Raw genomic sequence first — 12,500 nt, 5'->3', positions numbered from 1 at the left:
CATCTCCTAAAGCATGAAAAGGTTTTCCCTGACACCAACAAAGATTTCTCCATAGCAAAAAAAGCATTAGCCATCTTTGTACTGCAGATCATGTTGTGTTGTTTGTTGGAGTCTGCTGCATACAGGTGACAGAGCAATAGTCTCCCCCCTGGATAATTCTGCTGTGATCTGCTACCATGTTTCATCACACGAAAAAAAAAAAAAAAAAAATGAAAGAAAAAAATGTTAACCTGAACAAAGAAGCTAAGTGTTGACAGAGCTAAAACCATTTTAAAGGCAATTTCCATAAATGTAGAGCAGTACCTGATAATCTTTTTTATTTTTAATTTCTTTACTTTTTTTGATTGCTAACCTAAGATGTATGCTTTCATCATTCAATTACTTACCTGATTTTACACTCTGTTTAACCTATTGCTTTATATTAATTTACAAATAGTTAAACGTGTCAGAATAGATTTAGACATGAAAGAAATAAAATGTTATATACAAAAAAAGACAACTTTAAAGAATTTAAGAAAATGGAAAATCTAAAACAAAAGATATGCATTACGTCATTTTTTAAACACACACACTTAATTTCTGACTTCAGTGAAAATCCTTTCTATGATGAGAGAACTGAGGAAGTCACTGTTTTCAATTGTAATCCTCCTTTTTTATGCTGCTGCACAACAAGCTCTTTACACAAGATGTAAGATTAACCTCTTCTTTGTAGCCAAGGTTCAACTTCAGAACAGAAACTAGGATCTCTTATAACTTTGTATTAGCCTGTTTCTGAAATCCATAAGGCTGGACTGCACATGGCTTTCCATGCCATGGATAAGCTGACATTATTAGATTCCAGCCCTGAACACATGCAATAAGCAGTGGGTAGCATGTTCACTTTTCTTTGTGACACTACTCTAAAACAATGTAGACTACCAGCTGGATTATTCGCAAATAATGTCTAATTAAGTAAATAGATCATTCATTTATTTTAATTTTTTTTTAAATTATACAGTGTTATGCATTCCATAACTTCTATATGTTTCTCTTGTACAGCACACATATGTAAGTTATGAATGAGCATGTTTACTTATGAGCGAACAAGGAAACAAAGGGCATTTCCAGCTATATAAACTGCATAGGGATCCTGTAAAACAGTGTAAAACCATTATTTTACACTTAATAAAAAATATTTAAATCTATGATTTATCTTTCTAATGCGCACACTCTTTGTTCCGAGTGGTTGTGTGATAGATAACCTATAATCTGCAGCACTGCAAATACCTCATCTTTGATGCCCCCACTAACATCCTGGCAACAAAGTAGACCAATTACAAATGAGCTAATTAACTAAATTGTTGATGAAGCATGAAGAGTTCATTCACTCTGTTTGATGCTCCATGACAACACTGGATACACAGATTGTGAAACTATGCATCTATAAAAAATAATTTCACATACTCTGCTTATTCCATGGCTACAATATCTACTGTACAAAAATATGAAGCTTGTATCTTATAACCAAAACACATACATTAGCCAGAATAAGATCCACAATGACATCAAAAGCTTGATTTTTTTTAAATCCATTAAAAGGCGGCACCCTTTATCATTTTGCTTTACATTTTTAAGCTTAATGACCCCTGTCGACAAAGTGCTCTATAAAAAGGCATACAAATTGAATGTGAGGTACTTTCATGAAACTGTTGAACATTTTAATGGGCTGCATTTTGGCTAAAACTAGTAAATGCTGTAGCTGCATAGAGTGCATTGATTTGAAAGAAGAGGTATAAGATTTGTTTTTTAAATTATTCAAATAATTCTGAAATGTTCCAAATTAAATATAGCATGAACACATCTGCTGAATCTTAGTTCCTGGAAAAATAAATAAATAAATAAATAAAAGCTTTCCAAAAACTATTAATCCACATAATTTACTGGCAGTTCCAGTCAACTTACTTTAAAAACTGACCAAAATCTTCACAGATGCTTTCACAACCAGGCCATTTGCACACTCCATGGCCGTAGAGAGAATGAGAGGCCCCAGTCTCCTCATGTAAAGAGCTGCAGGATAAGAAACTGGCGTCAGATTCATCTCAAAAGCCATAATCGTTTGAGGCTGCTAGCGCCTGTCAGGTTACAATCAGTGACAAATGGGTCAAAACAGGTCAATTGAGCTCAATCCAGTCAGGAAAAATTAATCATTCAATTGAGTAGTGCAACTACCAAGCCTGAATGCTGGATGACGTTCCAATTAAGAAGAAAACAGAATCAAATATGTCTTAAATTGTGTGTGTGTAATTATATATATATATATATATATATATATATATATATATATATATATATATATATATATATATATATATATATATATTTATTTATCACACACACACACACACACACACACACACACACACAATTTAAGTCATATTTGACTTGCATATTACAAGAAAACAAGACAACTGTGTAATGCTATCTGGGTTTTTAGCCACCTGACCGATGCAACATTAACATTTTAAACTGTTGTACAAAGTCACAGAAAACGTGCAAAAACTCTTAATTTCATCAAGGCAACAATGTCAACCCAATATACATTTTTCTGCAACTTTTTCAAAAACTAGGTTTTTGTTTGTTTAATATGCAAGGTGTTTTCCATTATGACATTTGTCATTTGCCAAATTGAAAGGACACTGTAATTAAAAGAATTGCGTACACCTTTTTTGGTTAGTAAACAATTAAAATAACGGTTAGAAGAATAAAACAATTTATATAAAAGGAACCTGAACTGAACTGAAGTATTCCCTTCAAAGATAAGGGCAATTAAATCTATGAACCCTGAACATTAGATTGTACATGAACATGTTAAACATGAATGCATTTTTCAACAAAAAAGGGTGCATATATAACCCTACCTACACTAAATATCCTGACAGTCAGCCTTTATGCTTCTGCTGCTAAGTTTGCCAGCACTACAACAGAGCTCACAAACTGTTTTATACTGATCTCTCCTTCATAGATCTAAGCGGAGTAGGTAAGAGGCACTTCTTGCCAATATTCCTTGTTGGATCATCATGAGAAACAAGATGCCTATGTGATGTATTTGAAGATTTTATTCCAGCACATTTTAGCACCTACTCAGTTCATATCTATTTAAAATAATTTATGGAGCACATCTACCTTTCTTTAGGTCTGCACTCTTTCTAAATACCTGCCATCTTGCTGTAGAAGTGCTTAAATAATAGATAAGGCAGATAAATAAAAATACGAACAGACTTGTATTCCAGTAGTTCGGCATATAAAAAGGTCCATCACAAATATAAACATTATAGAATCCATCTTGGCATCTTGAAAGTAAATTTCAAAAGAGAAATACTAAATTCTTAATGCACACTGAGGGAATGTTTTCAGTACACAGTTCTCTAGCATACTTTCTTGTAATGGATTTTGTATGAGCATGTTATTAAATGGTGCATCACCACATGGGGATATCTATTAATATTTTTGATATTTCAGTAGTTTTACTAGATAAACAAACACATCATTCAACAAACTAAATGTAACTTTGTGACAGGGAGAGCCCTGTTGCTGGTTCTTGAGTGCATATGTGCCTTTATAGAAGCAGATGGGATGCGCAACATGAGACGCATTGCTAAGCAACTAATTGAGCAGGTAAGCTCATCTGGTGCTGTGTTGATCAGGTGGTCCTGATTGGCTGGGGGGCGTGCCTAGGGAGTCCACGCAAACCTCAAAAAGTGTCTGCACCACAACTCAAGGCTACTGTACTGCCATTGCCATAAAGACGGGTGCTGAGCAAAAGCTTGCTGTTTTGGCATTGAGGAGAACAGCGTCCGCTCCATGGAGAGAACTACTACACAAAACCCTTTCACTCCAAGACGGTGCTCGTGAAGACATTGCCTAGCCAAGTCCATTTGAAGAGTGGAGTCGCCGTGAGGATGCTGGGGCTTCAGGAGCCCAGACGTATGTCAGTTTAAGGGATGTTGATGTCAAACAGTATAGAGGGTTGGCATACTAGTGGGACTAGCGCTCGCCATTTGTGTGGCAAACTTTTATTTTTTGTTTTGTTTTGTTGATTAATTCTAACACTAGAGCTACCTTTGCTGGTACCCTAGTGGCAGCACCTGTGTTTATGAAATCTGCGTGTCTGTGCAGCGTGTCAACACCCAATGATGTGTGTCTGCCTCGGTATTATTCAGTGATGACCCACATGTAACATCACCCTGTTACAAACATGCATTCTCCTCTTGACAGCCTGTGGTGGAGTGTCCCGACCCTTTATGTTTATTAGTGTTTTATGTTGTATGTACTGTATTAATGTTGGTGTTTATGTATAAAATACACAGGATATAAATTAAAATGTATATTTGTATTTAGGCACAAGGCTTACACAACACTTCATGTGCAGGTAAAATATAATATGTGAGCACGGGAAATTACACTTAATTAATTCACGTACCGAGGCTCAAATTGAATGATTGATTAGCAATCGAGTCTCGGTACAGCTGCATAAAAACAGTATGTTTTCACTCACTCGAGGTTGTGTGTTCGTCCACGTCTGTTTTGTGTGTGTCTGTTTGGCCAACACACCTTTTTGTTTGTGTTTGTTTGTTTAAATCTTTTATTTTTTATTATTATTATTTAATAAATAAAGGCTACGGCTCAGTTTTCACCCACCAACAAAAGCGTGTTTTGGTTTCTTTTCCTGGTTCTGACGTCACCCCTGCAAAGGCACCCTTTCACACAGCCTCACATTTCTGTAGTTTTGTTTGTTGAATTCAGAATGTACAGTACATGCACGACATACTGGGAAATATGAAAAGTAATGAAAGATTAATCGTTACCTATCTCTTCTTGAATTGAGGATTGAAGACTGTCCATTCACTATGGAATGATGGGTAATAGGTGGCGATGCTTTGGAAGTGGTCGTGGAGGTAGTAGAGGAAGAATTGTTAGTAGTGAGGTCAAGCCCTCCGTGTTTAATGCTACTGTCTTCCATTTTGTGAGCCCCAGTTACTTCTTTCCACAACTGCTGGATTTCTGCAGGGCTCAAGCCAGCTGTACAATAAAAAATACAATAAACCAACAACAAAAACATGTTTTCAGAAAAATGTGATTATTCTGTCAAAAAAAACAAAACAAAATAAAAACACAACAAAAAAAAGTCTCTTCATTGAGTGTATAATAAATCAATTTTGTTGCAACACTTAAAATTTAGTTTTTTTTAATTTGTTAACAAAACAGTTTTGGTTTAACTTGGTTTAGGATAGCATATTATAGCATATTGGTGAACCAACTTTGACAGAGTTATAAAGATAGATCTGTAAAGGGCTAGTCACACTACAGTGTTTAGTCACACACGTTTTTCGTTTTGAAAAATCAAACCTATGGATTTTAATGCTACCATTCATACTTGAACACAACTGCTGTCAGAAACGCTATGAAAAAGAAATAGAAACAGGTTCGATTTCTGAACTAAAAACGCTGCGATTTCCAGAGTCCTTATTCATGAATCGGGTGCAGGCTGCCGCATTGTTCTGATGAAGGAGATAAAAAAGGGGATGAATGTGGGGTTCACTTTATAATAAAATACCACTGACCTGCGTAGACACGCACCAGACAAAAAAACACAGATGTGTAAAACAAATACCGGCAAATAATAAAATAAAAGCAGAAGTAGCCAATTTGATTTAATTTAAGTAAGTAAATAATAAAGCCCAACACAGAGGGCATTACCACCGTTTGGGTAATGAGCCCGAGACGGAGTCGAGGGACTATTACAACCAAACGGTGTATAATGCCTGATAATATGCTCAATGTGGAGAGTCTTATTACTTATATACACCACTGTTACAGCAAAATTAACTGAAGTTTGTATTTATTTTAACTGAATGTATTTTTTTTTTTTTATGTTTTTATTGATGTATGTCATACAGCTATTTGTTTTTACCACTACGCAAACTGTCCCTTTTTAACCACTGTTTGCATTTAATAATACAATAATAATAGTAATAAAGTAAAATAAAAACAGTAATAAAGCAATTTATGTAACTTAAAATTCAACGTAGTGTTAACTGTAACAGTTTAGCCCTTCAGTTCTACACAATTATCAGTGAACATCCATAACTACCAAACACTCCATAATGCTAAATGTAGCAATACTAAAACAAACATTAAAGACTGATAAAAGACTTCTGGAAACAATACATTTATTAATAGGTGTGTTAAGTACTAATTCTACATATCTAAGTTGCTTGAAAATGTAAACTGAATCATACCTAAAAGTTGTGCCACAGCACAATAACCATGACGTATTGATTGACAGCTGTTGTATACAATGATGTGCCATACAGAATTAAATCCTTTACATCTATAACATTTAAAACACCAAAGTGAACCATCAGCCATCAGTTATATTTTAACCTCTACTGGAACAATAAATCTACTGGCATATTACCCACAATTTTTTAGCCTTAGGGAGCAGTATTGCTTCTAAACTCCTGAAATCAATATTTTTGTCTTAGTTAACTTTCACATATGATTTTAAAACAGTTATGTCTTTTGTTTAAAAACAAAATTACTACCTTCAGACCTATCTTTACGTAGTCAAAATCTTCAGCACCTTTAAAACTTAAAAGCCCACTTGAGCACCTGTTTTGTAGCTGCAGTATGCTGACTGATTGTTAGGAAGCCATTTTGGCTCTGTAGTTAATTCACCCTCCTCAAGCAGGTGAAAGGTTGTAGTAGATTATATATATATATATATATATATATATATATATATATATATATATATATATATATATATATATATATATATATATATATATAAATTAATTTACTGTAGATAATCACTTGTCACATATTCATTTATAGTCTCTATGATATAACATAAAATAAAACTATGCATTTTGTTCAGGCATGTTGCCTTTAAAAATGTAGTGTAATTTAAACGTAATGTAAACAATTTACTAAAGTCACAGCATTATTATTAATATTGCCATCAACAACAGCTCCCATATTGGTGTTTTTACTACCCAAAACTGTAACAGATATGATTAACATCACGTTACTGCTGTGAAGAAAAGCCCCAACCAAAACAACAACAACAGAAACCACAATACATCCACATGACGCCAACAATGCAGCTGCTAGTGCACATGTATGCTTGTGGTGCTGCATGTACCTTGTGGCAGGTTTTGGACAGGGAGGGCAGACTGTCCAGGAGGCATAGAGATGAGGCCCTGCCGCTGCAGGTTCAGAAGGTGCTGTTGCTGCTGGAGTTGCTGCATCTGAAGGAGCTGCTGTTGGAAGACAAGCTGCTGGGCTGCTAGCTGCTGCTGTTGTTGTTGCTGTTGCTGTTGCTATAGAGAAAGCACACATTAAAATAGAAAGTCGGCACAGTGCAATGCATTACCGTACTGATTTTTTGGCACACGCCTTCCAATTCTACAGTGCTCTGAGCAGCCATGATTATTATCTTCTGTAACAAATGTAACCATAATAAGCCAGTTGAGCTGATGCATGCTGTAATCAGAGGGTTCCTCCTGTAAGCCGTTTTACAGCTGGATAGGATGGAGCAGCATTAAATAGTGGAGGGGCTTACAAGCCTGGAACCTGGACCTTCTCTACCCTTTCTTCACCACTAAGCTACAATGCTTCCTGTGATGTTGCTTAAAATGATTACCATGTCTGGACATTTACAGTAACACAGCTAGAATTACCCACAAGCTTGAATAGTCCCTATAGCCCAACATAGTTCAACATTTTAAAAAGAAATAGCTGGACTTGTATGCTTTGTATGACCACACAAGGAATTCTAACTGTAAAATAAATGTAAAATAAACAAATAAAAAATGTGAATTATAACAATACCATCATGATAAGGTTGCTTCCATCAGGAATTATTCTATTTTAATATTATTTATGTTAAAATCAGGCAGTAACATGGTTCTTCTATACAAATAAATTCAAACAAACTGTGGGTTTGCATGAAACTGCCTTAAAAATAACAATGCTCATAGTATAAATCTTCATAGCATTACATGTTGTGGCAGACTAGGGGGGAAAAGGAGAGAAGTGTAGTCTTTTGGCCCCTCACAGACTACATCACCTAGAATGCCACAGGAGAGAGCCAGGATGAGTTTCACCTGGCTCTAATTGCGAATAAATGCCACCTGCAGTCTCCAGCCCATGTGAAGAGAGGCTGTCACGGTGACGAAACCGGTGTGGTTTTAATAAGATACATGTGAACCTTTTTTTATTTGTCTGTGTTTTGTAACAGGTAAACAGCTTAGCCATCCAGTTTTATAGTTTTTTTCTTTAAAACGTCTAGTTAGCACTCCATGTGTGAGTTAGATTTTTGTTTCTTTTAGTTTGTTATTGTAAATAATAAAAGTTCGCGAATGAGCTAAAAACATAAATCTTGTGTGTGGGTCTGTATTTTAAAAGGGCAAAACGATCCTCAGCTGTAAGGCTGTGTTACTAACTAACTAACTATATATATATATATATATATATATATATATATATATATATATATATATATATATATATATATATGTGTGTGTGTGTGTGTGTGTGTGTGTGTGTGTGTGTATATACACACACACACACACACACACACACACACACACACACACTCTACCGGTCAAAAGATTTGGAACACCTCCATTTTTCCATTTTTTATTGAAATTTACGCATTTTAATGTCTCAATGTACTCTGAAATTAAAGCATAGAACAAATAAACAATTGGAGATAAAAAAGAAATCATGGAATCATTTTGTTTAACAAAATTTAATCTAAATTTTTGACTCAAAGTAGCCACCTTTTGCAGATATAACAGCCAAACTCACTTGTGACATTCTTTCTACAATGGAAATCAAATATTATTCGGAAAGTTCTTCCCAACACTGTTACAGAAGTTCCCACAAATGTGTTGCACTTGTAGGTTGCTTTGCTTTCACCCTTCTGTCCAGTTCATCCCAAACCAGCTCGATGGGGTTTAAGTCTGGAGACTGTGCTGCCATTCCATGATTTGAAGCCTACCGTCTTGTTCTTTTCTTCTAAGGTAGTTCTGACATAGCCTGGAGGTATGTTTTGGGTCATTATCTTGCTGTAGGATGAACCCCTGACTAACTGGGCGTATACCAGAGGGTACCGCATGGCGCTGCAAAATGCTGTGGTAGCCGTTTTGGTTCAGGGTGTCACTCACTCTGCAAGTCGCCAACTCTGGATCCAGCAAAAGAGCCCCAGACCATCACGCTTCCTCCTCCATGTTTGACAGTTGGTGTCACACACCGAGGAACTATCCTTTCGCCTACTCGACGGCGTACAAAAACCCTGCGTGATGAACCGAAGATTTCAAATTTTGATTCATCGGTCCATAAGACCTTCTTCTAGTCTTCAGTAGTCCTCTGGCGGTGCTTCGTGGCCCAGGAAAGCCTCTTTTTCTTATTTTGCCATCTTAGCAATTGCTTTCTTCACATGTGAAATTGAGACTTGCTTACTTCGACTAGTGATAAGCTGTGCTTGAAGCTGTTGTTCTGTGAGCTGCCTATCACGCAAGCTGCTGACTCTTAGAAACTATTACAATACTGTCCAAATAATGCTTAAGAGAGTGTAGTAACACAGTCTGTTCCAACACTGCTTTTATACAGACAGAGGGTTTGTAAGTAATCAACAAAAGTTGGGACACCTGTAGGAATTGTTATCATCAACTTTCAAGGCTTAATTTACTTCCATTGCTGCAGAACAGTTATAAGTTGATAACCCATTACTTGTTCCCTGAAAAAAGGCCTTTTTGTATAACTCTGAAATGTACATTATTTTTCAGTTTTTGGTAACCTCAACTTTTTTTTTAACCTCTGGCAGTTTACCGCTTACCTTTGTACCATTTCAGGTTATTCACTGGACTTGAACTGCTTAAATTTCAATAAAAACTGGAAAAATGGGGGTGTTCTAAAACCTTTGACCGGTAGTGTGTGTGTGTGTGTGTGTGTGTGTGTGTGTGTGTGTGTGTGTGTGTGTGTGTGTGTGTGTGTGTGTATATATATATATATATATATATGTATATATATATATATATATATATATATATTTTTTTTTTTTTTTTTTTTGCAGCACTCCTGTTTTTGCAACTGAATAAGTTTGGTCCTCAGTGGGCCATGAATGTGGTCTCCAGTGATCTATTAGTAAACTGGGATGTAGCCTTGATAGCACTGCCCTGCTAGCTTTCTCTTGTCAGAATACATTAAAACTGGGAATTCATTCAAGGCAAAGAAGTGCCCTATTACAAGAAAAAAGTCTAACTTCCAATTGTGTGAGGAATTACAAGACAAACTGGAGTTCTTAAGACCCAAGAGGATATGTGAAGGCAGTCACACTTCAGAGGAATACAAGCTGCTGTGGAAGACCTTTTCTTTTAGTTTGGGGAAAACCAAAACTCCTGATGCGCTCACTGGAAAACAGACTGCATAATGGAGCAAGTCATGTGGATTGCCCAAAGTCTCAAGAGAAATAAGGGAGCAATTTCTATTCCATATTTGATGGCTGAAATTCTATTCACAAATCCAAACAGAAACAAAGCCTCGGGAGGTCAGAGCTGTTTCCTGTATGCTTGCATAATGGGATGCTTGAAGAGAATGTCTGCGATACCTGCTGATCAATTTAACTACTTCAACATGTTTTGTTTATATTAAGTTTATATTTGATGCAGTTTTTTTGACAAATGTAAGCTAGGCCATGGAAGCAGACCTGTCAGGTTGATTTATGAGCACATCAAACTAACTTTCTGCTCACCAGTCCAAACCTACAGTAGCTCAGTTCATTAATCAGGGACCTGTGACTTTGAAGTCTATATGTAACCTGGGTTTTTAACATTAGGCTAACTTTGCATGCTGTCTGAGCTGTACCACAGTACCTCAGAGAAAAAACAAAACAACCCCCCCCCCCCCCACAACTTAGAATCTCTAAATCTACAAGATAATCAGTGCTTTGTCCATCACACAGCTTGCTCTTTGTACACTTCGATTTATTAGTGAACATTAGAAGACAGCTGCCTTGGAGTAGAACTCTCGAGTCCTGCACTACAAAGAAGAGGAACATGAGGGTTCTACTGTCACCATTATTAGGCTTGGTAAAAATCATATAATAATGTACATTTGACATACAGATCCTTTTTATAGGGAGAAGTGCTCTTTTCCTTTTCTCTCTCCACCCACCTATTGCACCCTAAAACCATTATACTGCAGTTCAGTTGCCCATTACATACCTCCTTTACTTGCTTGCCTGGATGCTGTTGCTGTAAAAGTTGAACGTGTAACTGTTCCTGCTGTTTTTTATAAAACTCCTGGAGATGTTGCTGAACAAAAACACAGAGTTTATTTTACATTTCATCTCAAACTGTTACATGCAATCGTTCATTTTGGGAAGCAGTCTGAATGTGTTTTCCACAAGAACAACAAAAAAAGGTCTAATACGGATATTCTTATGCCAGAGTAAAAGAACGACAAAAAGTATGATTTTAGGAAACTGTGATTATTGATGCCGTTTGCCAGTGTGTTTGGAGTATTGGTTTAAAAACAATGATTTATTTTTCTACTTTGCACTATGGCATAAGACCATCATCCCACATGTGTAGTCTATCTAGGAGTAGTACATTCCTTCACATGTGTTTATAGCATATAACCAGCTGAATTCACATAATATTATAGCCTAATCCCTAATGTAAGAAATCAAAACAAATTACATGCCATGCATAGCACCAGAGTGAAGTCAAAGTTTCACGGAGACAAAACACAATCGTCCATTTCTTAGTAAAAGTTAATTAATCTGTCAGTCTGTTCTGCAGAATGCCAAAATTACAATTTTAAGTGACTGGGCTTTAGAGGTCCTGATACTGAATATATGCACATGCCTGCAAATGCAGTAGCTGATATTTATTTTGTGCATTTCTTTATTTTTGTATGATTTAAAAAGAAACCTCCAGATAATTTTGCAAATCAATCTTCATTTTCTGTCTTCCAATTGTGTTTAAAAAATATAACTCAAAAGACAGTGTAAGACAGCAACAAATCACAGAAAATTAACTTGCAGAGAATCTAAATTAATGAAAACATCTTGTTTTGTATGCAAATGATACTGATTCATTTCTCATGCACAGCATATCCATAAACCCATAATTTACACACACACACAAAAAAAAGCTACTGCACTAAAGCTTCAGTTTTTCCCCACTCCCCAGTTTTACTTTTAAACCCTTCAGATCCTACAACCCTGCCAACCGTGTATCCAGTTTCCTCTTTGTGGAATGAGTCAATCAGGTCTTATCTGGTTCCGAGAGGGACATCCTTGTGTTACTAACTATGTCAAGGGCAGACAAGGTGGAGTACCTGCTGTAACATGACTGCTTGCTGCTGCTGGAGAAGAGCCTGAAGCTGCTGTGGGGATAGCACTTGCTGTTGGAGGAGCTGCTGCATTTGCTGAGGGGTGATCACCT

General features: G+C 36.3%; 1 protein-coding gene across 7 annotated transcripts in view; it reads right to left on the bottom strand.

Annotated features, from left to right (window-relative positions):
* The window catches only part of foxp2 (forkhead box P2), a 147,157-nt gene that overhangs the window by 22,294 nt on the left and 112,363 nt on the right, over positions 1-12,500 (bottom strand). For all 7 annotated transcript variants that reach the window (XM_041254524.1, XM_041254521.1, XM_041254526.1 and 4 more), the window contains 5 exons: positions 12,394-12,500; positions 11,274-11,363; positions 7,187-7,364; positions 4,845-5,058; positions 1,942-2,046 (listed from right to left, as the gene is read on the bottom strand). The exon at positions 12,394-12,500 is cut by the window's right edge. In XM_041254524.1, coding sequence (XP_041110458.1) covers positions 1,942-2,046; positions 4,845-5,058; positions 7,187-7,364; positions 11,274-11,363; positions 12,394-12,500 — 694 coding nt within the window. The remainder of the gene's footprint in view (positions 1-1,941; positions 2,047-4,844; positions 5,059-7,186; positions 7,365-11,273; positions 11,364-12,393) is intronic.

Source organism: Polyodon spathula, chromosome 7 (genome assembly GCF_017654505.1).
Source record: "Polyodon spathula isolate WHYD16114869_AA chromosome 7, ASM1765450v1, whole genome shotgun sequence".
Taxonomy (NCBI): domain Eukaryota; kingdom Metazoa; phylum Chordata; class Actinopteri; order Acipenseriformes; family Polyodontidae; genus Polyodon; species Polyodon spathula.
Note: the sequence above shows the minus strand (reverse complement) of the source record. Positions and strands in the feature narration are given on the sequence as shown.